Raw genomic sequence first — 27,597 nt, forward strand, 5'->3', positions numbered from 1 at the left:
AATATCACCTTCTTTCTAGATGAAAAATAATTTCATCAGATCACAAATAATAACCTTCGCCCATGAATATACTTTAAGCTTCAATTCACTGTACAAAATATATACTATCAAATAACATTGTGAGGCATAGTTGTATGAAACGCTCCAAATGGGTCGCACATAATTCTATATGTCCCATCAGAACTAACAGGGATTTTGAATTTAATCATTAAAGCAGTTCTAGTCACTTTCATATAGGAGGGGATGCAAGGATCAGCTATCAATCAATCAATCAATCAATCAATCAATCAATCAGGTACTTGAAAAGCGCGGCTTATCACCCATGGGGTCTGAAGGCGCTGTTGTGGGAGTGCTGATCACTTGAAGAGTAAGGTCTCGAGATCCTTCCTGAATTGCTTCAGCGATGCTGCCTGTCTGAGGTTGAGAGGGAGTGTGTTCCATGTCCGGGCTGGGAGGTAAGAGAAGGATTTGCCTCCGGCTGTGCTCTTCCTGATTCTGGGGATGGTGGCGAAGGCAAGTTGGGAGGAACAGAGTTGCCTGGCGGGGGTGTAGAAGGTCAGGCAGTGGTTGAGGTAGTCTGGCCCGATGTTGTGAAGTGTCTTGTAGGTGTGTGTCAGTAGCTTGAAAGTGATGTGTTTGTTAACCGGAGTCCCTGAGGTGGGCAGAGATGTGGCTGTGGCGGGGGATATCCAGGATGAGTCTGTCTGCTGCGCACTGGATTCTCTGTAGTCTTGCTTGTAGTGTCTTTGTGATGATGGCGTAGAGTGCGTTGGCGTAATCCAGACTGCTGCTGACAAAGGCGTGAGCGACCATCCTTCTTATCTCAGTGGGTAGCCACTTGAAAATCTTCCGAAGGAGAGAAAGAGTGAGGAAGCATGACGATGAGACAGAGTTGACTTGTTTGGTCATGGAAAGTGTGGAGTACAGGATGATGCCCAGGTTGAATGCGTGGTCGTGGGGGTAGGGTTGTTTCCTAGGGTGATAGGCCACCAGGAGTCATCCCAGGCAGAGGGGGTCGGGCCAAGTACGAGGATCTCTGTCTTGTCCGTATTGAGTTTGAGGCCGCTGGTTTCCATCCAGACGGCGATTGCTCTTATTCCTTTGTGGAAATTTCTCTTGGCTGCTGATGGGTCGTCAGTCAAGCAGAGGATCAGTTGGGTATCGTCAGCGTAGGAGACAATGTTTAGCGCGGGCTGTCTAACAATGAGTGGAGTCATGTAGATGTTGAAGAAGGTCGGGCTTAGTGAGGATCCATGGGGTACTCCACAGCAAGTTTCTTTGGGTGCCGAGGTGAACGATGGGAGTCTGACGCTCTGGGTTCTTCCAAAAGGAAGGATCAAATCCATTCCAGTGCTTTGCCGCGGATGTTGGCATCATGGAGTCTGGTGCAAAGGGTGGGGAGGGAGACTGTGTCGAATGTGGCGGAGAGGTTGAGGAGGATGAGGGCGCTGTGTCTCTGTGGTCCAGTATGGCACAGATGTCATCGGTGGCTGCAAGGATGGCTGTTTCGGTGCTGCGATTGCTCCTGAATCTGGACTGGGAGGGGTCTGGGATATGATTCGACTCGAGGAACTCTGAGAGTTGTATGCTGATGGCCTTTTCTGTTACCTTGGCTGGGAAGGGGAGCAGAGAGATGGGTGTGTAACTCTTCATCTCCTTTGGGTCGGTGGAGGGTTTCTTTAGGAGCGGGTTTATCTCTGCATGCTTCCAGTCGGATGGGAAGGTGGTGGTTTTGATGGAACGGTTTATAGTTCAGCAGAGCTCTGGTGCGATGGTGGCACTGGCCAAATTGAAGATGTGATGTGGGCACGGGTCAGAGGGTGCTCATGAATGGATGGAGTTTGTGAGTTTCTGGGTGTTTTCTGTGGAAATAGGGGTCCAATGGTTCAGGGTCTGGTGCGGCTTGGGGGCCATGGTGATGCTGGTGGGTGGTGGTGGCGGGTTTTGGTTCCAAAATACTGTATGTCCTGGATTTTCCAGTGGAAAAATAAGGCAAGGTTTTTTAAGAGGTCTTGAAAGAGGGTTTGGGGGGGTCTGTTACGGGGTTCATGAATTGCTTGACTATGGTGAATAGCTCCTTGCTGTTGTGTGCGTTCTTGAATGGCAGCTTTCTTGGAGGCTAGTCATTCATAAAGTTAATTCTTGGCCTGAATACGGCTGAAGAAGTTTACAAGCTGTGTTAATATGAAATCAGTGAGCGCACAGTAAGCACTATTAGCACCTAAAAAAAGAAGTAAATCAAAGTGGTGCACAAAACAAAATTACAATGTACTGAACACAGCTAATTGTATATATCTAAAGGCAATGTCCTCGCAGTGAGTCCTACAAGTCATATTTATATGAAATCAGTGGGCACGCTAACAAACACAAATACGACCCTGTGCAAATCTGGACATTACGAAAACTCGCCCAAGATCAAGGCTGTCACAGTTAAGCACAAATGAAGTGTCTAAGAGTTGCAATACACTTCACTTGTATCCCTAGTTACCCAAATGGCAGGTGCCCCCTGCACTGCAGTCATTATTAAAGACAACAGGATATAAACCCTGTGATTCACCAGTGATCGTGTGAAGGAGCTTGCTCATAATTATGCACAAACAGAAGTGCTATGAGATGAAACACCTCATTACAGAATGAAAGCAGCTACAATAAATGTCATGAAGATTTCATATCGTTTTCCAAGATGATGTTTTGGTTTACGGTAAAGGTGACAATGAGCAAATGCATAGACTTACAATTCCTTGAAAGACTTCGTGAAATAAATGTATGACTGGTGGCCACCATTTTGAATATGCGGTATTTCACCATGGCTGAGCCTGCTGAGAGCGGCTCAAGTGCTTGTACCCAAAGATCATGAATAACAACCTGCATTTATGTCATTTACGAATTGTATACAAAAGGTAGTGAAACTGGTGCTATGATTTCTGAGCCACTTCACAATCTTTTGAAGAAGAATGTTCAGTATATCTGGGGTCGGGAACAGAAAGGGGCATTTCCTGAGATTAAGAAAATACTGTTCAAGGCACCACTTCTTAATCCATATGTACCCGGCCAGGGGTTATTCATCACTGTTGATGCTCGTAGTATCCACATTGCCACTATAGTCATTCAAAAAGGAAATAAGGAATGTGCCATTGCTTTTGCGTCATGTACGTTGAGAAAACAAGAACATCAGTACTCTGTCATTGAGCATCGGATGTTGGAAGTAGGTGACTGAAACGTTTAAGTCGTATGTTTGTCGGACCAACTTCAGAATACAAACTGATCATAAACCCTCTGTCCCTCTTTTGAATGGTAACAGTGTGTACAGCCGCAAAGCTGCTGCCAGGAAGATGAGGTTCAGTTTGAGGCTTTTGGAACATTATTTTGAGGTTGAGCACACTGAGGAGCAAAGAACAACAAGCATTTTCAATGCAACGGGTCTCGCATTTGCTCGAGTTAGAACTATTAGCCTTGTAAAGAGAAAAAAAACGCAGCGCGATCGCACTATGTAAAATCCAGCACAATCGCGCTGCATGGAAAATAAACAGATAAAGTAGTCCGGACCCCAGGCTGAAAACATCGAGCCTCGTATGTTTTTAGTAGCTTACCGGTGCTGTGGAGGTGGGCTAAACACTGGGAAAGGCATGACCTATGCATGCCTTTCACAAATGAAAGCAAGCAGATTTTAAAAGGCAAGCCCACGAACCAATGTAAGTGATGACGTAACATGGGCGTGGTTTGAAGCCCAAAGAGAGATTACAGAATAGACAGAGCGCTTTGCCCTAGCCCATAAAAATGCTGATTACTTGCCTCGATTGTCTTGAAAGCAGGAACATGAGAAAAATGTTGGTGTGTGTGTGAACATTTGGAATGGATTGTAGAAAATATGTGTTGCTCATGTAAAGAGTGTGTGTGTGTGTGAACAAGAGTGAAAGACATTGGATGAAGACCCTATTTTTTTTTAAGTGACTGATTTCATCAGGAAAGGAGTGATTGATTTCATCAGGAAAAGATGGCCAAGGGAAAAACAATTTGTTGTGTGAATTGTAGACCTATAGCAAAGTCCAGGCTATGAGAGTTGAGCCATGAAGGACATTTAGGTAAGATATCTATCAAGAAAAAATTGATGATGCAATACTAGTAGCCTGCCAAGGACAGAGATGTGGAAAGATTCATCAGAGAAAGACTACCAGATAATTGCAAAATGATAGAAGACTGATATCCAGAGCTCTGCACAAGACAGAAGTGGGTTCCTGTGCATCAGAAATTTGCTGTTGTGCTTGTGGACTACATGTCAAAGTGGACAGAAGTGAGGTTTGTGTCTGCCAGAGAGGGGTTTCTGTGTGATATGGTATTGGATAATGGTGTAGAACTTGTCTTGGGGAAAATTGAGATTTGGGTTGAACTAATATTAAGCATAAATGTGCTAGTCTCTAACCCACAGAGTAATGGACTGTGAGGAAGTAGCCTTTTTCTAGAATGGCTACCCCCATTTGTGGCCTGTTTGTCACTGTGTTTGAGTGTGTCACTGGGATTGAGCTAACCAGGACCCCAGTGCTTATGGTTTTTGGCCTGTTTTGGCAGAGTGTTTAACTGTGTCACTGGGATCCTGCTAACCAGGACCCCAGTGCTTATGCTCTCTCTCTTCCCAAATTTGTCACTACATACTGGTAACCCAGTATTTCATCCCAAATTGGCATACTGGTGCCCCCTTATAAGCCCCTAGTAAATGGTACTTAGGTACCGAGGGCACTGGGGTTCCATGGGATCCCTATGTGCTGCAGCATTACTTTTGCCACCCCTACAGAGCCTGTTGGAAATGGCCCTTTTTGCAGGGTTATCCCCAAACTTTTTGCCTTCCTCTTCCTAGTTCTTCAGGTCTGTTTTTGCTGGTTTATTGTCTCTGCGCACTTTCCCATTGCCAATCAGTGCTAAAGTGCATGTGCTCCCAAGGTAAATTGTACTGTTGATTTGTTTATCCATGATTGCCATATTTGATTTACTGGTAAGTCCCAAGTAAAGTGCACTGGAGGTGCCCAGGGCCGGTAAATCAAATGCTACTAGTGGGCCTGCAGCGCTAGTTGTGCCACCCACATTAGTAGCCCTGTAAACATGGCTCAGACCTGCCACTGCAGTGTCTGTGTGTGCAGTTTTAAACTGCCAACTCGACTTGGCAAGTGTACCCACTTGCCAGGCCTAAACATTCCCTTTTACTACATGTCAGGCACCCTTAAGGTAGACCCTAGGTAGCCCCAGGGGCAGGGTGCAGTGTATGTTTAAGATAGGACATCTACTAGTGTGTTTTATATGTCCTAACAGTGAAATACTGCCAAATTCGGTTTTCACTGTGCAAGGCCTATCTCTCTCATAGGTTTACATGGCGGCTGCCTTTAAATATCCTTTAAGTGCAGATTCCCTTTGAGAGCAGATAAAAATGTGGAGTTTAAGGTCTCTGAACTCACAATTTAAAAATACATCTTTTAGTGAAGTTGGTTTTTAAATTGTCTGTTTGAAAATGCCACTTTTAGAAGCAGGCATTTTCTTACTTAAACCATTCTGTGACTGTTTGTGGGTTGTCTGTCTGGGTCAGTTTCACAGTTGGGCTGTTTTGCACCTCTCTAGACAGTGACACAAAAGGGAACGGGGTGTAGCCTGCATATCCTGATGAGCCATCTGAGCTAGAGGGGAGGGAGGAGTGGTCGTTCACACCTGAAAGGACTGTGTCTGCCCTCACACAATGCAGTCTCTGACCCCCTAGTGTCTGTTGGGGCCTGGCCTGGACAAGGAAGGATCTGGCAAAAACCTGAGACTTTGCTTTGAAGTTTGCCAGCTTTAAAAGCAGAAAGGGGTATAAGAAGAAGACCCAAAACTCCAGACTTTAAGAATCTTTCTGGAATCAAGAGGAACCTTTGCCCAGGAGAAGAGCTGAAGACCTGGAGGAGGAGTACTGTCCCTTTGCTGTGTTGCTTTGCTGGACTGGCCTGCAGTTGCTGCTTCCGCCTGACAAGAGTGCAAAGGGTGAACTTTGCTGTGTTCTGCTTGAGGAAGTTCTCCAAAGGCTTGGAGTAGAGCTTGCCTCCTGTTGGAAGTCTCAAGGATATCAAAGACTCCAGTTTCCTCTGCCTACAACACTGGGAACTGTGTGTTTTGTGCTGTTAAAGGAGAAAAACCACTGCAATGCCGTCAGTGATGCCGCTGGCCTGTACCGTGACCTGCTGACTCTGCACGGAGCCTCACTGCCCCTCTTCGCACCGCAACCCTGGTCTCACCGGCACCGTCATCGGATGACTTCACTGAGCCCCTGTGCGCACCACGACCTGTGGGCCCCGCACTCCGGCATCACCAGCTCAAACTGCAGTCTGGGCTTCCCTGACAGCACTGCTCCTGGTGACACTGGCACCGCTGCCTGCACTGTGGATACCACTCATGAGGTACACAAAGCACAGCCCCGTCCCACACCGCTGGCTTCGGCTTAACGACGACAGCGCTTCAGGAACGATGGCGCTGCTGCCTGCACCGTGACCTGGTGACATCGCACGTCGCACCCCTCGCTTCGCACAGCAGCCCTGGTTTCACCGACGCCGCTGGACACCATCACTGCGCCGCTGCCTAGACCGTGACCTGTGGGCACCACACGTCGCATTGTCCCACTTCACACCACAGCCCCGACGCCATAAACTCCAGCTCTCCTGACTTCATCAATTCGGAGTTCGATACACATGCATGTGACTTCAAGGGTCCGATGACCCCCACACCGAACCCGGAACCGTCACCGCAACGCCTGTGACACCGCTCTCCGGAGCTCACAGTGAGGATCACGACGCCCAGCAATTCTAAAGGTACTGTTTTGTTGGTCTTCCCGACACCGTAGCTGGCCCGCAACGCTGTGGCTGGCCTAAACTGTTGGTTTTGTTGATCACAATGTCGTGATAGCCCCAGGTGGAGCTATTGACTTCAAGGAACTGTATTTTTAAGATAAGTCTTACAAAATTCATATCCTTAGCACTGTATTTTGGATTTTTATTGTTTTGGTCTTGGCTTACACAGATAAATATGGGCTATGTTTCTAAAACTGGTGTGATGTCCTTCTGTAGTGTTTTCACTTTATTACTGTGTGTTATGTGCATGTGCTTTACACATTGCTTCTGAGATAAGCCTGACTGCTTGTGTCAAGCTACCAAGTGGGTGAGCAGGGGTTCTCTGAGCATATATCTCACTTATCCTGACTAGAATAAGAGTCAGGGTGCAAACCGACTGCCAACTAGAGACCCCATTTCTAGCAGAGCCCATGCAAAGGCTTCTATAGGACTGCAATTGCAGCCTGTGTGAAATGGTGTAGGCACCCTTTCACAGCCATTTTCACTGCACCAGGTCACTTATCAGTCACCTATATGCCAGGCCTTCAGACTCTGAAGGCTGGGTGCAAAGTACATGTGTGTGAGGGCACCGCTGCACTAGCAGAGGTGCCCATACGTCATCCAGAACCATTTTCCCAGATTTTGTGAGTGCAGGGACGCCATTTTACGCAATACTTTTACCATTGATATTGGTGACTTAGTGGGAGGAAAACCTGACGGAAGCGTAAAAGGAGGCATAACGGCAGACATATCTGGCCCTTATAAAGGGGCCATATTAGATAAAATAAAAGTAAGCAAATATACCACCTAATCCTGTAAACTGCAACACAACTAACCCGGCTTGACATTAAGACCACAATGTACAGTGTACATAACCCTACAGACCACAGCACCACAGACCCTATCTAATACTGAAATCCCCTTGAATTTATAAGTTGTCCTATATGATACAGTATGTTGTAATACAACCGACCCTCTCTGACCTGCAGGTACCCCAGTTCTATGAACATGTCCCTACAAACTACAGAAAGACGGACAATGTTTTAGAAAATATTCTAGGTGCTGTGGATCTTGCCCTATCCATTTCATCACTACAGACCACAACTGACACTGTCTTCCTCCCCTCCTAAACAGCAGACCCTGACTGACACACAAATCCCCTTATATCCTGTACACTAAAGCTTCACACAGACCAAGCCCATTTTTTTACATTTTAGTATTGCACTAGCACGAAAACTGGGCACTGTTTCTGCTACTCTCAGTGATTAACACCTCACTTGCATCTGACACTTAGGGAACGATGTGTTGGATGGTGATTGGATTGTAATCCCAGATTCTGCCACTAATTCCTCAGAGTTCCTGAGCCCGGAATTACAAAGTCCAGCTGGAGTTGTCATTGGTGGCTGGAGTATTGTTTCGTCAGGATACACTTGCTCCACCCTACTTGATCAGGTGAAGTCTTTTAGAGATGAGCTACGAAGGACATTTCTGCATGACATCTACCAAGAAAAGATTGATGATGCAATATTGGCAGACTGCCAAGGACAGGGATGTGGATAGGGCTGTTAGAGAGTGGACATGTTTTTGCAAAACGATAAAAGACTGCTCTCTGTAGTTCTGTCTGTGGGTTGTCCTGTCAGATATTGAGACAAAGACGCCATTGATTATTTTTTGGGGTCCTTTTGCTTTTTGTGCATCAGAACTTTGCCTTTGTGGTTGTAGACTACATGTCAAAGTGGTAAGAAGTAAGGATTGTACGTGAACCAAGCACTCAAAGTGTCATCACCTTTCTTACTGACATTTTTGCCACAGGGTTTTTGTGCGTGAGCTGGTATCGGATAATGGCGTGCAGTTTGTCTTGACGGAGACAAATGAGTTTTTGGATGGTTCTGGTATCAAGTCATACGGTATGTTACATAACAGACCCTCTCTGACCTGCAGGCCCCCCTGTTCTTTCCACATGTACCGACGCACTACAGAAAACAGACCACGTCTTATTGAAAGCTCTGGGGTGCCGTGGACCTTGCCCTATTCCTTCCATCACTACAGATTACGCCTGGTTTACAGATCACTTGTTTTCTTCTCACTGCCGTCCTCACCTCCTAAGCGTCAGACCCTGACAGACCCACACATCCTCTTTGATTCTGTACACACAAACATCACACAGACCCTGACCAATCTTTAAAGTGCTTCAGTTTCCACCAGCAAAGAAAAAGGGCAATGTTTCTACTACTCTCAGTGAATAACACCTCACTTGCACCTGACACTTAGGGGACAATGAGTACTGTGGTGCTTGGATTGAAATCACAGGTTCTGCCACTAATTCCTCAGGGTTCCTGAGCCCGGAATGTGGACTATCCTGCATGGACCACAATTCAGGCCATTCTTTGTATGCAGAGTCCCAATGCTCAGCCTACTTCTGAATGAGAAGGAGAAACTCCTGTGCATAAATAGAGGAGATACCGGGCACATAACTCCTTTTGGTGTACTCAAGCCCCCACCTCGAAATATACCACACAACACAACTATGATTTGGCCCCCTGCAAGTCTTACTAAAAATCTGGAAACATCCACTTTGCAGATGCTGTATGTTACGTTATTTCAGAGCTAGACAATTTTAGTCGAGGTTCTGGATGTTTATTCATTATAAAGCAAATACCTGGGATGGATTTGAACAGCAATACATCTGATTCTGTGTTTCCTCTCTCCAATGGGTCTGTTGCGATAGCTCCATCTGTAACAGCAGTATTTTGTACCAGGAATGAGGAGGATACAGATGGGACCTGCGCATCAGTACATGTCAGTTGTAGGTCTGAGTTCTCATCTCGGTCTTCAGGATGCAGTGGTTCTTGCTCGTAGTCCTCATCTTGGTCCACAGGATGCAGTGGTTCTTGCTCGTAGTTCTCATCTCGGTCCTCAGGATGTAGTGGTTCTTGCTCGTAGTTCTCATCTCGGTCCTCAGGATGTAGTGGTTCTTGCTCGTAGTTCACATCGCAGTTCTCAGGATGCAGTGGTTCCAGCTTGTAGTGATGATCTGCATTTTGTGCCTCAGGGTGCATCAGTTCCGTCTTGCAGTTCTGATGTTGCTCTTGTGCATCAGAGAGCACCTGCTGCAGGCAAGCACTGTGTTGTAGGTTCTGCTCCTCTTGAAATGTTGGTTGTCTGCAGTGGTATTGCTGTGGTCCCTCACCATCAAACCACAACAACTCTTTTTTTATGCATTCATCTGATTCCTTCTTATCTGGTAGCATTGGTTGTCTACAGTGGTTTTGCCTTGGCTTGTGTCCTTCGTGAAATGGAGGCTGCAGATAGAAGTTCTGTTGTGGGTCCCAACTATCTGCATACAATTGTTCTTTCTTCATGCGTTCCTCTGGTTCTAGTTGCATGCACTGGTCCTGCTGTGATTCATCATCAAATGCTGGTGAATGAAGGTTTGGCTCACCTGGGATGACTTGAACATCCAGAGGAGGGCCCCTGGAGATAGTACAGTCCTGCTGTAGTCCATGGCCATCCTGAGACATAGGTTGGAGGCTCTGGCTCTTCTGTGGTTCACGCCAGTGTGGAGATGTAGGCTGGAGGCACTGGTTCAGCTCCCTTGCTCTGACTGAAAGATTGATTGGAGGGGATCTACTGAAAGAACAATCTCTAACAGTCACCGGACTGACCATCCCCAAAGACACACCACCATTTTTCAGGTGATAGTGACCCTTTTCTATCCAGATTTGCTTCATAAGCCCAGCGACTCTAGATGGTACATCCTCTAAGGTATTCTGCAAGTTATCCAGTTTGGCATCCAACTGCTGTAACATTGACAAAAGGATCACGTTGGGCTGGTTCCCCGATAGCAGCTCCAGCTCATGGTCCCGCCCAGCATTATTTTGGGATCCTGAAGCAGACACATTATGGATAGGTGAAACTGGCAGTGCGGCTCTTACAAGTTCAGGTGAACACTCTACTTTTCTATTTTTTCCTGGAGCCTCTCTTTTCTCCATTCTGATATTCAAGTGTCTGTGAAGGAAGGAAAAGAGAAAAGAAAACACATTTTCACAGGAGAATTAACCTAAAATACTCCTTCCTGTCTCACCAACCCCCTGTGTTCTCCATTTAAGCTTTAAGTAAAAATAATAATTCATTATTTTAACACCCTATGCCGCCCTTTTCAAATTGCTAAAATCCAAATTAATGAACTATGCTATCGGACTGCAGAACTCTTTGGTAGCAGTCCCGTTTACCCCCACGACCAACCTCCCCCTCTGCCTCTGGGAGCTCTATCAGCAGTGGTCTAACTACCAGCTTAAAGCACTGGTCGCTAAAACAAAACAGCTAGTCGATGTCAAGAGCTGGGTAAGATCTACCCTTCACCCTACTCGAGGTGAGGATGCCTTGGAGGGAATCCACCCTACTCGATGTCAGGCTGCCCTCGAGGAACATTACAAGCATAACAAAGAAGCTTGTATCACCTGAAGGTGTCTGTACAAATAAGACTCATCATGTGCAGGTTGTGAAGTTCTGCGCAGACTACTTCTGGCGGTACCAGTATAAAGGAGTTACTCGGCTGCACATCTAAATCCTGGTCATTGCTGCCCATCCAAAATATAGTTATAATCCATTCATGTGAGCACTATCCTTCCCTAAAGGAACCACCCTATCCTCAGCCGTAATGCTTTTATATGTCCTTATGACCCTAACACTATAATTTAACAAACTTCCCTTGCTGGGTCTTGAGGGATAATGGATTTAAATTCAAAGAAAAAATACAAGTTTGCCTCTCAGGAATTGGATCACCTAGGTCATGTAATCTCTGCTAAAGGGGTCTGCCCCAAAGATGATTTGATTAAAGCCATAGAAGAAATACTTAGACTCCTGAAGAAATGCAGATCTTGCTCTGAGTTTGCATATTAATTTTCTTGTGCCATATGACCCCAGCTGAGGAAAGGTGTAGACTACGTGTGGGGTAACGAATGTGAGAAATAATTTGAAGATGTTAAGTAGTGTCTTGTGAATGCTCACAGTTTGCATAGTTTTGCCACAGGATTGCCCCATTGTGTTGCTACAGATGCCAGTGCAAGGGCCACGGAGTGGAACTAAAACAGGCCCATGAATAAAAAGAAGCCATGAGTATTGCAGTGCAGGACTGTTATAAGCAAAATCAACAATACATTGTCAGTGCAGAACAGTGTTGTTTTTAGAGGTTTGTGATTAGTGCTGCTTGAGAGCTTGAGGGAAGTCTTATTGAATAAGTGCACATAAGGCATCTCGGGATGTGCAAGACAAAAGTACGGTTGAGGAGCAGTTATTTGTTGTAGGGTATGGGTCTTCAGACTGGGTGCAAAGGGAGGGAGTGTTTAGGGTGTAGTAAGAGAGATAAGAGTAGGAAGGTTCGAATTCCCCATCGGTGTGCAGAGAGAAATCCACTGGCCCCTGGCATCAAAATATGTTGGCCCTTTGCTATTTGGTACGATTCCCATTTATCTCCTTGTGTTAGTGGATAAGCATTCTAGGGGCTTGAAAGGGATATTGTGAATAGGGTCACCATGTGAACTGTGATCATGTTTCCAGAGGAAGCTCTCGTAAGGAGAGTAATCAGAAGGTTATTTTGGCTGAGAATGGCTTTCAGTTGACCTCCAAGGTTATGGAAACTGTTCTTAAAAGAGATTCGGAACAGGGTGGAGCTTACAGATTCACACTGCATGCTACAACTGGGGCAATACCTTTTGAACTTTTTAGGAAGAGAAGGCCCTATAGGGTAGTTTGTCCATTAATGGCAGTTATGAAAGTGGCTCAGGCAGAGTAAAGTTATTAAATGCATGTTTGAGAAGAGAAGCAAGGAAATGAGGAGTATGATGTCCACAAAGCAGTGTCTAGGACCTGCCATGTATTCTGCTTTGGGATATGTTGGTCTGGGTTGGGTGGAGGTCTGTGATATCGGTTTGTGTGCTGCTCTGTTGGGTGATGGCTAGAGACACTTGTCTTTTTAATAAACTGGAGTTATGGCCAGAGCGAGGAGTATTCAGGGATGGAACACTGCAAAGCACGGTCGCATCTTAATGAGGTCAAGGGTGCTTGGCAGCCCTGGCACTGTCTGGGCTGCACAGGCCTGGAGTGTAGGTCTGTGACTAATGAGCGTGGCTGAGCTGCAGATTATGGCTCCAGCCGGGAGTGCCCGGGTCTAGGAGACAGAACCAGATGGGCACAGAAGCATCATACCGAGGACTGAGCCACTGACTGCCCAGGACTTGCTGATGGCTCGAGTCCGAGTCTATAACTGAGTAACCGGAGTTAGTTAAGTGCACAACAGCTGACAGCGCCGATCAATGTGCCCCGGGCCCCCCTCCCTTGAAGTGCGCCCCCCGGGCCCTCCTCCGTTCCCTGCACCGGCCCTCCGCCCCGGGCCCTCCTAACACCCACCTCCCTCTTCTCTTAAAACCACCGCCGAACCCTCTGTGGGGAACTGATGCACGGTTCACTTCCGGGTGACCGCTGGCAGTCAGCACTAGCACCGGATGTTCAAAAGCTCCCCTCAGAGCTGTCAGGAAATCACTTCCTGGGCATTTGTGGCAGCGACAGCACCAATTTCAGACGCTGATAACCGAATTTCCAACTCGTGAGTATAATATCCCGGTTAGTGGAGGCAGCGACGGAGTCAGCAGAAGCAGCGAACACAAGGCAGCTCCTCGCAGGCCTGTCAGTAGAATCACCCACAGGTCAGCAGGGGCAGAGTCAGCACAAGCAGCGGATACACAGAAGCACCTCGCAGGCCTGTCCGTAGTATCACTTCCGTGTCAGCGAGGGCAGCGTCAGCACCTGTCCGGCCCCACCCTTCTGCAGAGGAGCAGGTTCTGCAATGAGGACACCCAGAAGGGTTTGTTATCAAACATTTTTTAATTAAGTTTCTTTAAAGCCTGATTATATTGTCTCGGGAGCTGCTAAAGCACTCAGCCTACTTTATGAGGAGGGTTTAAGTGTTGTGGCAACAATCTTGGCTGCCTCATGGGGCACAGAGTGTGGCTGGGCTCTTCCCCTGGGAGGGCGCAGGGAGCCTTGTGTCCCAGCGGATGCTGCATCTGAGGGGTGAGTTTTCAGAGTATTGCTGCTGGAGTCACAAAGGCCGCTCCCTTGACGCGAGTGGTGCATCAGGTCTGAACTAACAACTCCCCAGCTTCTAGAGCTGGAGGCCGGAGCCAGGAGCAGCAGCAGCCGTTGTGTGGTCGGGAAGAGGTGCTATGCCTCCCCCTTTCGTGGTGATTCCCGGGCCTCGTGTGAGTTACCAATCAGGCTTTCGTTGTTCTCTTGTGCCTGTGTCAGGGCCTGCTTCACCGAGGGGCCACACTGGATGGAGTTCCCAGGGTGGTATTTGAGGGTGCCAGGGGTGGGCGCATGCCCTATCACGGCTTACCACTGCAACTGCCCCAGGACACCTCCACGTACACCGCGTTAGAGCACACGTGGTGTAAGCCCATGATGACCCCCTTCCAGCAGCAGCAATTCGTGTGGCTGGGTCTCCCCTTCACGATTCCCTTCCGCTGAGGACGCCTGCGGCGCTCTCTTGTGTGACTGCGGCGGGGCGGGCGCTGGGGGTGTCACCAGAGGGGGTGCTTCGGATCTCACAGGTGTGGAACATGCGGCGCTCTCTTGTGTGACTGCGGCGGGGCGGGCGCTGGGGGTGTCACCAGAGGGGGGGCTTCGGATCTCACAGGTGTGGAACATGCGGCGCTCTCTTGTGTGACTGCGGCGGGGCGGGCGCTGCGAGTGTCACCAGAGGGGGGGCTTCGGATCTCACAGGTGTGGAACATGCGGCGCTCTCTTGTGTGACTGCGGCGGGGCGGGCGCTGGGGGTGTCACCAGAGGGGGGGCTTCGGATCTCACAGGTGTGGAACATGCGGCGCTCTCTTGTGTGACTGCGGCGGGGCGGGCGCTGCGGGTGTCACCAGAGGGGGTGCTTCGGATCTCACAGGTGTGGAACATGCGGCGCTCTCTTGTGTGACTGCGGCGGGGCGGGCGCTGCGGGTGTCACCAGAGGGGGGGCTTCGGATCTCACAGGTGTGGAACATGCGGCGCTCTCTTGTGTGACTGCGGCGGGGCGGGCGCTGCGGGTGTCACCAGAGGGGGTGCTTCGGATCTCACAGGTGTGGAACATGCGGCGCTCTCTTGTGTGACTGCGGCGGGGCGGGCGCTGGGGGTGTCACCAGAGGGGGTGCTTCGGATCTCACAGGTGTGGAACATGCGGCGCTCTCTTGTGTGACTGCGGCGGGGCGGGCGCTGCGGGTGTCACCAGAGGGGGGGCTTCGGATCTCACAGGTGTGGAACATGCGGCGCTCTCTTCTGTGACTGCGGCGGGGCGGGCGCTGGGGGTGTCACCAGAGGGGGGGCTTCGGATCTCACAGGTGTGGAACATGCGGCGCTCTCTTGTGTGACTGCGGCGGGGCGGGCGCTGGGGGTGTCACCAGAGGGGGGGCTTCGGATCTCACAGGTGTGGAAGATGCGGCGCTCTCTTGTGTGACTGCGGCGGGGCGGGCGCTGGGGGTGTCACCAGAGGGGGGGCTTCGGATCTCACAGGTGTGGAAGATGCGGCGCTCTCTTGTGTGACTGCGGCGGGGCGGGCGCTGGGGGTGTCACCAGAGGGGGGGCTTCGGATCTCACAGGTGTGGAAGATGCGGCGCTCTCTTCTGTGACTGCGGCGGGGCGGGCGCTGGGGGTGTCACCAGAGGGGGGGCTTCGGATCTCACAGGTGTGAAAGATGCAGCGCTCTCTTCTGTGACTGCGGCGGGGCGGGCGCTGCGAGTGTCACCAGAGGGGGGGCTTCGGATCTCACAGGTGTGCAAGATGCGGCGCTCTCTTCTGTGACTGCGGCGGGGCGGGCGCTGGGGGTGTCACCAGAGGGGGGGCTTCGGATCTCAGAGGTGTGCAAGATGCAGCGCTCTCTTGTGTGACTGCGGCGGGGCGGGCGCTGGGGGTGTCACCAGAGGGGGGGCTTCGGATCTCACAGGTGTGGAAGATGCGGCGCTCTCTTGTGTGACTGCGGCGGGGCGGGCGCTGGGGGTGTCACCAGAGGGGGGGCTTCGGATCTCACAGGTGTGGAACATGCGGCGCTCTCTTGTGTGACTGCGGCGGGGCGGGCGCTGCGAGTGTCACCAGAGGGGGGGCTTCGGATCTCACAGGTGTGGAACATGCGGCGCTCTCTTGTGTGACTGCGGCGGGGCGGGCGCTGCGAGTGTCACCAGAGGGGGGGCTTCGGATCTCACAGGTGTGGAACATGCGGCGCTCTCTTCTGTGACTGCGGCGGGGCGGGCGCTGCGGGTGTCACCAGAGGGGGGGCTTCGGATCTCACAGGTGTGCAAGATGCAGCGCTCTCTTCTGTGACTGCGGCGGGGCGGGCGCTGGGGGTGTCACCAGAGGGGGGGCTTCGGATCTCACAGGTGTGGAACATGCGGCGCTCTCTTCTGTGACTGCGGCGGGGCGGGCGCTGCGAGTGTCACCAGAGGGGGGGCTTCGGATCTCACAGGTGTGGAACATGCGGCGCTCTCTTCTGTGACTGCGGCGGGGCGGGCGCTGGGGGTGTCACCAGAGGGGGGGCTTCGGATCTCACAGGTGTGGAACATGCGGCGCTCTCTTCTGTGACTGCGGCGGGGCGGGCGCTGGGGGTGTCACCAGAGGGGGGGCTTCGGATCTCACAGGTGTGGAACATGCGGCGCTCTCTTCTGTGACTGCGGCGGGGCGGGCGCTGGGGGTGTCACCAGAGGGGGGGCTTCGGATCTCACAGGTGTGGAAGATGCAGCGCTCTCTTCTGTGACTGCGGCGGGGCGGGCGCTGCGAGTGTCACCAGAGGGGGGGCTTCGGATCTCACAGGTGTGGAAGATGCAGCGCTCTCTTCTGTGACTGCGGCGGGGCGGGCGCTGCGAGTGTCACCAGAGGGGGGGCTTCGGATCTCACAGGTGTGCAAGATGCGGCGCTCTCTTGTGTGACTGCGGCGGGGCGGGCGCTGGGGGTGTCACCAGAGGGGGGGCTTCGGATCTCACAGGTGTGCAAGATGCAGCGCTCTCTTCTGTGACTGCGGCGGGGCGGGCGCTGCGAGTGTCACCAGAGGGGGGGCTTCGGATCTCACAGGTGTGCAAGATGCAGCGCTCTCTTCTGTGACTGCGGCGGGGCGGGCGCTGGGGGTGTCACCAGAGGGGGTGCTTCGGATCTCACAGGTGTGCAAGATGCGGCGCTCTCTTCTGTGACTGCGGCGGGGCGGGCGCTGGGGGTGTCACCAGAGGGGGGGCTTCGGATCTCACAGGTGTGGAAGATGCGGCGCTCTCTTGTGTGACTGCGGCGGGGCGGGCGCTGGGGGTGTCACCAGAGGGGGGGCTTCGGATCTCACAGGTGTGGAAGATGCAGCGCTCTCTTCTGTGACTGCGGCGGGGCGGGCGCTGCGAGTGTCACCAGAGGGGGGGCTTCGGATCTCACAGGTGTGCAAGATGCGGCGCTCTCTTCTGTGACTGCGGCGGGGCGGGCGCTGCGAGTGTCACCAGAGGGGGGGCTTCGGATCTCACAGGTGTGGAAGATGCAGCGCTCTCTTCTGTGACTGCGGCGGGGCGGGCGCTGCGAGTGTCACCAGAGGGGGGGCTTCGGATCTCACAGGTGTGGAAGATGCGGCGCTCTCTTGTGTGACTGCGGCGGGGCGGGCGCTGGGGGTGTCACCAGAGGGGGGGCTTCGGATCTCACAGGTGTGGAACATGCGGCGCTCTCTTCTGTGACTGCGGCGGGCGCTGGGAGTGTCACCAGAGGGGGGGCTTCGGATCTCACAGGTGTGGAAGATGCAGCGCTCTCTTCTGTGACTGCGGCGGGGCGGGCGCTGCGAGTGTCACCAGAGGGGGGGCTTCGGATCTCACAGGTGTGCAAGATGCGGCGCTCTCTTCTGTGACTGCGGCGGGGCGGGCGCTGGGGGTGTCACCAGAGGGGGTGCTTCGGATCTCACAGGTGTGGAAGATGCGGCGCTCTCTTCTGTGACTGCGGCGGGGCGGGCGCTGGGGGTGTCACCAGAGGGGGGGCTTCGGATCTCACAGGTGTGCAAGATGCAGCGCTCTCTTCTGTGACTACGGCGGGGCGGGCGCTGCGAGTGTCACCAGAGGGGGGGCTTCGGATCTCACAGGTGTGCAAGATGCAGCGCTCTCTTCTGTGACTGCGGCGGGGCGGGCGCTGGGGGTGTCACCAGAGGGGGGGCTTCGGATCTCACAGGTGTGCAAGATGCGGCGCTCTCTTCTGTGACTGCGGCGGGGCGGGCGCTGGGGGTGTCACCAGAGGGGGGGCTTCGGATCTCACAGGTGTGGAACATGCGGCGCTCTCTTCTGTGACTGCGGCGGGGCGGGCGCTGGGGGTGTCACCAGAGGGGGTGCTTCGGATCTCACAGGTGTGCAAGATGCAGCGCTCTCTTCTGTGACTGCGGCGGGGCGGGCGCTGGGGGTGTCACCAGAGGGGGTGCTTCGGATCTCACAGGTGTGGAAGATGCGGGGCTCTCTTCTGTGACTGCGGCGGGGCGGGCGCTGCGAGTGTCACCAGAGGGGGGGCTTCGGATCTCACAGGTGTGGAACATGCGGCGCTCTCTTCTGTGACTGCGGCGGGGCGGGCGCTGCGAGTGTCACCAGAGGGGGGGCTTCGGATCTCACAGGTGTGGAACATGCGGCGCTCTCTTCTGTGACTGCGGCGGGGCGGGCGCTGGGGGTGTCACCAGAGGGGGTGCTTCGGATCTCACAGGTGTGGAACATGCGGCGCTCTCTTCTGTGACTGCGGCGGGGCGGGCGCTGCGAGTGTCACCAGAGGGGGTGCTTCGGATCTCACAGGTGTGGAACATGCAGCGCTCTCTTCTGTGACTGCGGCGGGGCGGGCGCTGCGGGTGTCACCAGAGGGGGTGCTTCGGATCTCACAGGTGTGCAAGATGCAGCGCTCTCTTCTGTGACTGCGGCGGGGCGGGCGCTGGGGGTGTCACCAGAGGGGGGGCTTCGGATCTCACAGGTGTGGAACATGCGGCGCTCTCTTCTGTGACTGCGGCGGGGCGGGCGCTGCGAGTGTCACCAGAGGGGGGGCTTCGGATCTCACAGGTGTGGAACATGCGGCGCTCTCTTCTGTGACTGCGGCGGGGCGGGCGCTGGGGGTGTCACCAGAGGGGGGGCTTCGGATCTCACAGGTGTGGAACATGCGGCGCTCTCTTCTGTGACTGCGGCGGGGCGGGCGCTGGGGGTGTCACCAGAGGGGGGGCTTCGGATCTCACAGGTGTGGAACATGCGGCGCTCTCTTCTGTGACTGCGGCGGGGCGGGCGCTGGGGGTGTCACCAGAGGGGGGGCTTCGGATCTCACAGGTGTGGAACATGCGGCGCTCTCTTGTGTGACTGCGGCGGGGCGGGCGCTGGGGGTGTCACCAGAGGGGGGGCTTCGGATCTCACAGGTGTGCAAGATGCAGCGCTCTCTTCTGTGACTGCGGCGGGGCGGGCGCTGGGGGTGTCACCAGAGGGGGTGCTTCGGATCTCACAGGTGTGGAAGATGCGGCGCTCTCTTCTGTGACTGCGGCGGGGCGGGCGCTGGGGGTGTCACCAGAGGGGGTGCTTCGGATCTCACAGGTGTGGAAGATGCGGCGCTCTCTTCTGTGACTGCGGCGGGGCGGGCGCTGCGAGTGTCACCAGAGGGGGTGCTTCGGATCTCACAGGTGTGGAAGATGCGGCGCTCTCTTGTGTGACTGCGGCGGGGCGGGCGCTGGGGTTGTCACCAGAGGGGGTGCTTCGGATCTCACAGGTGTGGAAGATGCGGCGCTCTCTTCTGTGACTGCGGCGGGGCGGGCGCTGGGAGTGTCACCAGAGGGGGGGCTTCGGATCTCACAGGTGTGGAACATGCGGCGCTCTCTTGTGTGACTGCGGCGGGGCGGGCGCTGGGGGTGTCACCAGAGGGGGGGCTTCGGATCTCTCAGGTGTGGAACATGCGGCGCTCTCTTGTGTGACTGCGGCGGGGCGGGCGCTGGGGGTGTCACCAGAGGGGGGGCTTCGGATCTCACAGGTGTGGAACATGCGGCGCTCTCTTCTGTGACTGCGGCGGGGCGGGCGCTGGGGATGTCACCAGAGGGGGGGCTTCGGATCTCACAGGTGTGGAACATGCGGCGCTCTCTTCTGTGACTGCGGCGGGGCGGGCGCTGGGGGTGTCACCAGAGGGGGGGCTTCGGATCTCACAGGTGTGGAACATGCGGCGCTCTCTTGTGTGACTGCGGCGGGGCGGGCGCTGCGAGTGTCACCAGAGGGGGGGCTTCGGATCTCACAGGTGTGGAACATGCGGCGCTCTCTTCTGTGACTGCGGCGGGGCGGGCGCTGCGGGTGTCACCAGAGGGGGTGCTTCGGATCTCACAGGTGTGGAACATGCGGCGCTCTCTTCTGTGACTGCGGCGGGGCGGGCGCTGGGGGTGTCACCAGAGGGGGTGCTTCGGATCTCACAGGTGTGGAACATGCGGCGCTCTCTTCTGTGACTGCGGCGGGGCGGGCGCTGGGGGTGTCACCAGAGGGGGTGCTTCGGATCTCACAGGTGTGGAACATGCGGCGCTCTCTTGTGTGACTGCGGCGGGGCGGGCGCTGCGAGTGTCACCAGAGGGGGTGCTTCGGATCTCACAGGTGTGGAACATGCGGCGCTCTCTTGTGTGACTGCGGCGGGGCGGGCGCTGGGGGTGTCACCAGAGGGGGTGCTTCGGATCTCACAGGTGTGGAACATGCGGCGCTCTCTTGTGTGACTGCGGCGGGGCGGGCGCTGCGAGTGTCACCAGAGGGGGTGCTTCGGATCTCACAGGTGTGGAACATGCGGCGCTCTCTTGTGTGACTGCGGCGGGGCGGGCGCTGCGAGTGTCACCAGAGGGGGTGCTTCGGATCTCACAGGTGTGGAACATGCGGCGCTCTCTTCTGTGACTGCGGCGGGGCGGGCGCTGCGAGTGTCACCAGAGGGGGTGCTTCGGATCTCACAGGTGTGGAACATGCGGCGCTCTCTTCTGTGACTGCGGCGGGGCGGGCGCTGCGAGTGTCACCAGAGGGGGTGCTTCGGATCTCACAGGTGTGGAACATGCGGCGCTCTCTTCTGTGACTGCGGCGGGGCGGGCGCTGGGGGTGTCACCAGAGGGGGTGCTTCGGATCTCACAGGTGTGGAACATGCGGCGCTCTCTTCTGTGACTGCGGCGGGGCGGGCGCTGGGGGTGTCACCAGAGGGGGTGCTTCGGATCTCACAGGTGTGGAACATGCGGCGCTCTCTTGTGTGACTGCGGCGGGGCGGGCGCTGCGAGTGTCACCAGAGGGGGTGCTTCGGATCTCACAGGTGTGGAACATGCAGCGCTCTCTTCTGTGACTGCGGCGGGGCGGGCGCTGGGGGTGTCACCAGAGGGGGTGCTTCGGATCTCACAGGTGTGGAACATGCGGCGCTCTCTTCTGTGACTGCGGCGGGGCGGGCGCTGGGGGTGTCACCAGAGGGGGGGCTTCGGATCTCACAGGTGTGCAAGATGCAGCGCTCTCTTCTGTGACTGCGGCGGGGCGGGCGCTGGGGGTGTCACCAGAGGGGGGGCTTCGGATCTCACAGGTGTGGAACATGCGGCGCTCTCTTCTGTGACTGCGGCGGGGCGGGCGCTGCGAGTGTCACCAGAGGGGGGGCTTCGGATCTCACAGGTGTGGAACATGCGGCGCTCTCTTCTGTGACTGCGGCGGGGCGGGCGCTGGGGGTGTCACCAGAGGGGGTGCTTCGGATCTCACAGGTGTGGAACATGCGGCGCTCTCTTCTGTGACTGCGGCGGGGCGGGCGCTGCGAGTGTCACCAGAGGGGGTGCTTCGGATCTCACAGGTGTGGAACATGCAGCGCTCTCTTCTGTGACTGCGGCGGGGCGGGCGCTGCGGGTGTCACCAGAGGGGGTGCTTCGGATCTCACAGGTGTGCAAGATGCAGCGCTCTCTTCTGTGACTGCGGCGGGGCGGGCGCTGGGGGTGTCACCAGAGGGGGGGCTTCGGATCTCACAGGTGTGGAACATGCGGCGCTCTCTTCTGTGACTGCGGCGGGGCGGGCGCTGCGAGTGTCACCAGAGGGGGGGCTTCGGATCTCACAGGTGTGGAACATGCGGCGCTCTCTTCTGTGACTGCGGCGGGGCGGGCGCTGGGGGTGTCACCAGAGGGGGGGCTTCGGATCTCACAGGTGTGGAACATGCGGCGCTCTCTTCTGTGACTGCGGCGGGGCGGGCGCTGGGGGTGTCACCAGAGGGGGGGCTTCGGATCTCACAGGTGTGGAACATGCGGCGCTCTCTTCTGTGACTGCGGCGGGGCGGGCGCTGGGGGTGTCACCAGAGGGGGGGCTTCGGATCTCACAGGTGTGGAACATGCGGCGCTCTCTTGTGTGACTGCGGCGGGGCGGGCGCTGGGGGTGTCACCAGAGGGGGGGCTTCGGATCTCACAGGTGTGCAAGATGCAGCGCTCTCTTCTGTGACTGCGGCGGGGCGGGCGCTGGGGGTGTCACCAGAGGGGGTGCTTCGGATCTCACAGGTGTGGAAGATGCGGCGCTCTCTTCTGTGACTGCGGCGGGGCGGGCGCTGGGGGTGTCACCAGAGGGGGTGCTTCGGATCTCACAGGTGTGGAAGATGCGGCGCTCTCTTCTGTGACTGCAGCGGGGCGGGCGCTGCGAGTGTCACCAGAGGGGGTGCTTCGGATCTCACAGGTGTGGAAGATGCGGCGCTCTCTTGTGTGACTGCGGCGGGGCGGGCGCTGGGGGTGTCACCAGAGGGGGGGCTTCGGATCTCACAGGTGTGGAAGATGCGGCGCTCTCTTCTGTGACTGCGGCGGGGCGGGCGCTGGGAGTGTCACCAGAGGGGGGGCTTCGGATCTCACAGGTGTGGAACATGCGGCGCTCTCTTGTGTGACTGCGGCGGGGCGGGCGCTGGGGGTGTCACCAGAGGGGGGGCTTCGGATCTCTCAGGTGTGGAACATGCGGCGCTCTCTTGTGTGACTGCGGCGGGGCGGGCGCTGGGGGTGTCACCAGAGGGGGGGCTTCGGATCTCACAGGTGTGGAACATGCGGCGCTCTCTTCTGTGACTGCGGCGGGGCGGGCGCTGGGGATGTCACCAGAGGGGGGGCTTCGGATCTCACAGGTGTGGAACATGCGGCGCTCTCTTCTGTGACTGCGGCGGGGCGGGCGCTGGGGGTGTCACCAGAGGGGGGGCTTCGGATCTCACAGGTGTGGAACATGCGGCGCTCTCTTGTGTGACTGCGGCGGGGCGGGCGCTGCGAGTGTCACCAGAGGGGGGGCTTCGGATCTCACAGGTGTGGAACATGCGGCGCTCTCTTGTGTGACTGCGGCGGGGCGGGCGCTGCGAGTGTCACCAGAGGGGGGGCTTCGGATCTCACAGGTGTGGAACATGCGGCGCTCTCTTCTGTGACTGCGGCGGGGCGGGCGCTGCGGGTGTCACCAGAGGGGGTGCTTCGGATCTCACAGGTGTGGAACATGCGGCGCTCTCTTCTGTGACTGCGGCGGGGCGGGCGCTGGGGGTGTCACCAGAGGGGGTGCTTCGTATCTCACAGGTGTGGAACATGCGGCGCTCTCTTGTGTGACTGCGGCGGGGCGGGCGCTGCGAGTGTCACCAGAGGGGGTGCTTCGGATCTCACAGGTGTGGAACATGCGGCGCTCTCTTCTGTGACTGCGGCGGGGCGGGCGCTGGGGGTGTCACCAGAGGGGGTGCTTCGGATCTCACAGGTGTGGAACATGCGGCGCTCTCTTCTGTGACTGCGGCGGGGCGGGCGCTGCGAGTGTCACCAGAGGGGGGGCTTCGGATCTCACAGGTGTGGAACATGCGGCGCTCTCTTCTGTGACTGCGGCGGGGCGGGCGCTGCGAGTGTCACCAGAGGGGGTGCTTCGGATCTCACAGGTGTGGAACATGCGGCGCTCTCTTCTGTGACTGCGGCGGGGCGGGCGCTGCGAGTGTCACCAGAGGGGGTGCTTCGGATCTCACAGGTGTGGAACATGCGGCGCTCTCTTCTGTGACTGCGGCGGGGCGGGCGCTGGGGGTGTCACCAGAGGGGGTGCTTCGGATCTCACAGGTGTGGAACATGCGGCGCTCTCTTCTGTGACTGCGGCGGGGCGGGCGCTGGGGGTGTCACCAGAGGGGGTGCTTCGGATCTCACAGGTGTGGAACATGCGGCGCTCTCTTGTGTGACTGCGGCGGGGCGGGCGCTGCGAGTGTCACCAGAGGGGGGGCTTCGGATCTCACAGGTGTGGAACATGCAGCGCTCTCTTCTGTGACTGCGGCGGGGCGGGCGCTGGGGGTGTCACCAGAGGGGGTGCTTCGGATCTCACAGGTGTGGAACATGCGGCGCTCTCTTCTGTGACTGCGGCGGGGCGGGCGCTGGGGGTGTCACCAGAGGGGGGGCTTCGGATCTCACAGGTGTGCAAGATGCAGCGCTCTCTTCTGTGACTGCGGCGGGGCGGGCGCTGGGGGTGTCACCAGAGGGGGGGCTTCGGATCTCACAGGTGTGGAACATGCGGCGCTCTCTTCTGTGACTGCGGCGGGGCGGGCGCTGCGAGTGTCACCAGAGGGGGGGCTTCGGATCTCACAGGTGTGGAACATGCAGCGCTCTCTTGTGTGACTGCGGCGGGGCGGGCGCTGCGAGTGTCACCAGAGGGGGGGCTTCGGATCTCACAGGTGTGGAACATGCGGCGCTCTCTTCTGTGACTGCGGCGGGGCGGGCGCTGCGGGTGTCACCAGAGGGGGTGCTTCGGATCTCACAGGTGTGGAACATGCGGCGCTCTCTTCTGTGACTGCGGCGGGGCGGGCGCTGGGGGTGTCACCAGAGGGGGTGCTTCGGATCTCACAGGTGTGGAACATGCAGCGCTCTCTTGTGTGACTGCGGCGGGGCGGGCGCTGCGAGTGTCACCAGAGGGGGGGCTTCGGATCTCACAGGTGTGGAACATGCGGCGCTCTCTTGTGTGACTGCGGCGGGGCGGGCGCTGCGAGTGTCACCAGAGGGGGGGCTTCGGATCTCACAGGTGTGGAACATGCGGCGCTCTCTTCTGTGACTGCGGCGGGGCGGGCGCTGCGAGTGTCACCAGAGGGGGGGCTTCGGATCTCACAGGTGTGGAACATGCGGCGCTCTCTTCTGTGACTGCGGCGGGGCGGGCGCTGGGGGTGTCACCAGAGGGGGTGCTTCGGATCTCACAGGTGTGGAACATGCGGCGCTCTCTTCTGTGACTGCGGCGGGGCGGGTGCTGGGGGTGTCACCAGAGGGGGTGCTTCGGATCTCACAGGTGTGGAACATGCGGCGCTCTCTTCTGTGACTGCGGCGGGGCGGGCGCTGGGGGTGTCACCAGAGGGGGTGCTTCTGATCTCACAGGTGTGGAACATGCGGCGCTCTCTTCTGTGACTGCGGCAGGGCGGGCGCTGGGGGTGTCACCAGAGGGGGGGCTTCGGATCTCACAGGTGTGCAAGATGCAGCGCTCTCTTCTGTGACTGCGGCGGGGCGGGCGCTGGGGGTGTCACCAGAGGGGGTGCTTCGGATCTCACAGGTGTGGAACATGCGGCGCTCTCTTCTGTGACTGCGGCGGGGCGGGCGCTGCGAGTGTCACCAGAGGGGGGGCTTCGGATCTCACAGGTGTGCAAGATGCAGCGCTCTCTTCTGTGACTGCGGCGGGGCGGGCGCTGCGAGTGTCACCAGAGGGGGGCTTCGGATCTCACAGGTGTGGAACATGCAGCGCTCTCTTCTGTGACTGCGGCGGGGCGGGCGCTGGGGGTGTCACCAGAGGGGGGGCTTCGGATCTCACAGGTGTGCAACATGCGGCGCTCTCTTCTGTGACTGCGGCGGGGCGGGCGCTGGGGGTGTCACCAGAGGGGGGGCTTCGGATCTCACAGGTGTGGAACATGCGGCGCTCTCTTCTGTGACTGCGGCGGGGCGGGCGCTGGGGGTGTCACCAGAGGGGGTGCTTCGGATCTCACAGGTGTGCAAGATGCAGCGCTCTCTTCTGTGACTGCGGCGGGGCGGGCGCTGGGGGTGTCACCAGAGGGGGTGCTTCGGATCTCACAGGTGTGGAAGATGCGGCGCTCTCTTCTGTGACTGCGGCGGGGCGGGCGCTGCGAGTGTCACCAGAGGGGGGGCTTCGGATCTCACAGGTGTGGAACATGCGGCGCTCTCTTCTGTGACTGCGGCGGGGCGGGCGCTGCGAGTGTCACCAGAGGGGGGGCTTCGGATCTCACAGGTGTGGAACATGCGGCGCTCTCTTCTGTGACTGCGGCGGGGCGGGCGCTGGGGGTGTCACCAGAGGGGGTGCTTCGGATCTCACAGGTGTGGAACATGGGGCGCTCTCTTCTGTGACTGCGGCGGGGCGGGCGCTGCGAGTGTCACCAGAGGGGGTGCTTCGGATCTCACAGGTGTGGAACATGCAGCGCTCTCTTCTGTGACTGCGGCGGGGCGGGCGCTGCGGGTGTCACCAGAGGGGGTGCTTCGGATCTCACAGGTGTGCAAGATGCAGCGCTCTCTTCTGTGACTGCGGCGGGGCGGGCGCTGGGGGTGTCACCAGAGGGGGGGCTTCGGATCTCACAGGTGTGGAACATGCGGCGCTCTCTTCTGTGACTGCGGCGGGGCGGGCGCTGCGAGTGTCACCAGAGGGGGGGCTTCGGATCTCACAGGTGAGGAACATGCGGCGCTCTCTTCTGTGACTGCGGCGGGGCGGGCGCTGGGGGTGTCACCAGAGGGGGGGCTTCGGATCTCACAGGTGTGGAACATGCGGCGCTCTCTTCTGTGACTGCGGCGGGGCGGGCGCTGGGGGTGTCACCAGAGGGGGGGCTTCGGATCTCACAGGTGTGGAACATGCGGCGCTCTCTTCTGTGACTGCGGCGGGGCGGGCGCTGGGGGTGTCACCAGAGGGGGGGCTTCGGATCTCACAGGTGTGGAACATGCGGCGCTCTCTTCTGTGACTGCGGCGGGGCGGGCGCTGGGGGTGTCACCAGAGGGGGGGCTTCGGATCTCACAGGTGTGGAACATGCGGCGCTCTCTTGTGTGACTGCGGCGGGGCGGGCGCTGGGGGTGTCACCAGAGGGGGGGCTTCGGATCTCACAGGTGTGGAAGATGCGGCGCTCTCTTCTGTGACTGCGGCGGGGCGGGCGCTGGGGGTGTCACCAGAGGGGGTGCTTCGGATCTCACAGGTGTGGAAGATGCGGCGCTCTCTTCTGTGACTGCGGCGGGGCGGGCGCTGCGAGTGTCACCAGAGGGGGTGCTTCGGATCTCACAGGTGTGGAAGATGCGGCGCTCTCTTGTGTGACTGCGGCGGGGCGGGCGCTGGGGGTGTCACCAGAGGGGGTGCTTCGGATCTCACAGGTGTGGAAGATGCGGCGCTCTCTTCTGTGACTGCGGCGGGGCGGGCGCTGGGAGTGTCACCAGAGGGGGGGCTTCGGATCTCACAGGTGTGGAACATGCGGCGCTCTCTTGTGTGACTGCGGCGGGGCGGGCGCTGGGGGTGTCACCAGAGGGGGGGCTTCGGATCTCTCAGGTGTGGAACATGCGGCGCTCTCTTGTGTGACTGCGGCGGGGCGGGCGCTGGGGGTGTCACCAGAGGGGGGGCTTCGGATCTCACAGGTGTGGAACATGCGGCGCTCTCTTCTGTGACTGCGGCGGGGCGGGCGCTGGGGATGTCACCAGAGGGGGGGCTTCGGATCTCACAGGTGTGGAACATGCGGCGCTCTCTTCTGTGACTGCGGCGGGGCGGGCGCTGGGGGTGTCACCAGAGGGGGGGCTTCGGATCTC

The 27,597-nt window shown here is 56.9% G+C and overlaps 1 protein-coding gene across 1 annotated transcript in view; it reads right to left on the minus strand.

Annotated features, from left to right (window-relative positions):
• Positions 1–13,305, minus strand: part of LOC138276116 (zinc finger protein 436-like) — a 35,845-nt gene extending 22,540 nt beyond the window's left edge. Inside the window, exons 1-2 of the mRNA XM_069219164.1 lie at positions 13,248–13,305; positions 9,499–10,847 (exon numbers count right to left, since the gene is read on the minus strand). Of these exons, the coding sequence (XP_069075265.1) occupies positions 9,499–10,831 (1,333 nt within the window). The 5' untranslated portion in view covers positions 10,832–10,847; positions 13,248–13,305. The remainder of the gene's footprint in view (positions 1–9,498; positions 10,848–13,247) is intronic.
• Between the last annotated feature and the right edge of the window lie 14,292 nt (positions 13,306–27,597).

Source organism: Pleurodeles waltl, unplaced genomic scaffold (genome assembly GCF_031143425.1).
Source record: "Pleurodeles waltl isolate 20211129_DDA unplaced genomic scaffold, aPleWal1.hap1.20221129 scaffold_37, whole genome shotgun sequence".
Classification (NCBI taxonomy): Eukaryota; Metazoa; Chordata; class Amphibia; order Caudata; family Salamandridae; genus Pleurodeles; species Pleurodeles waltl.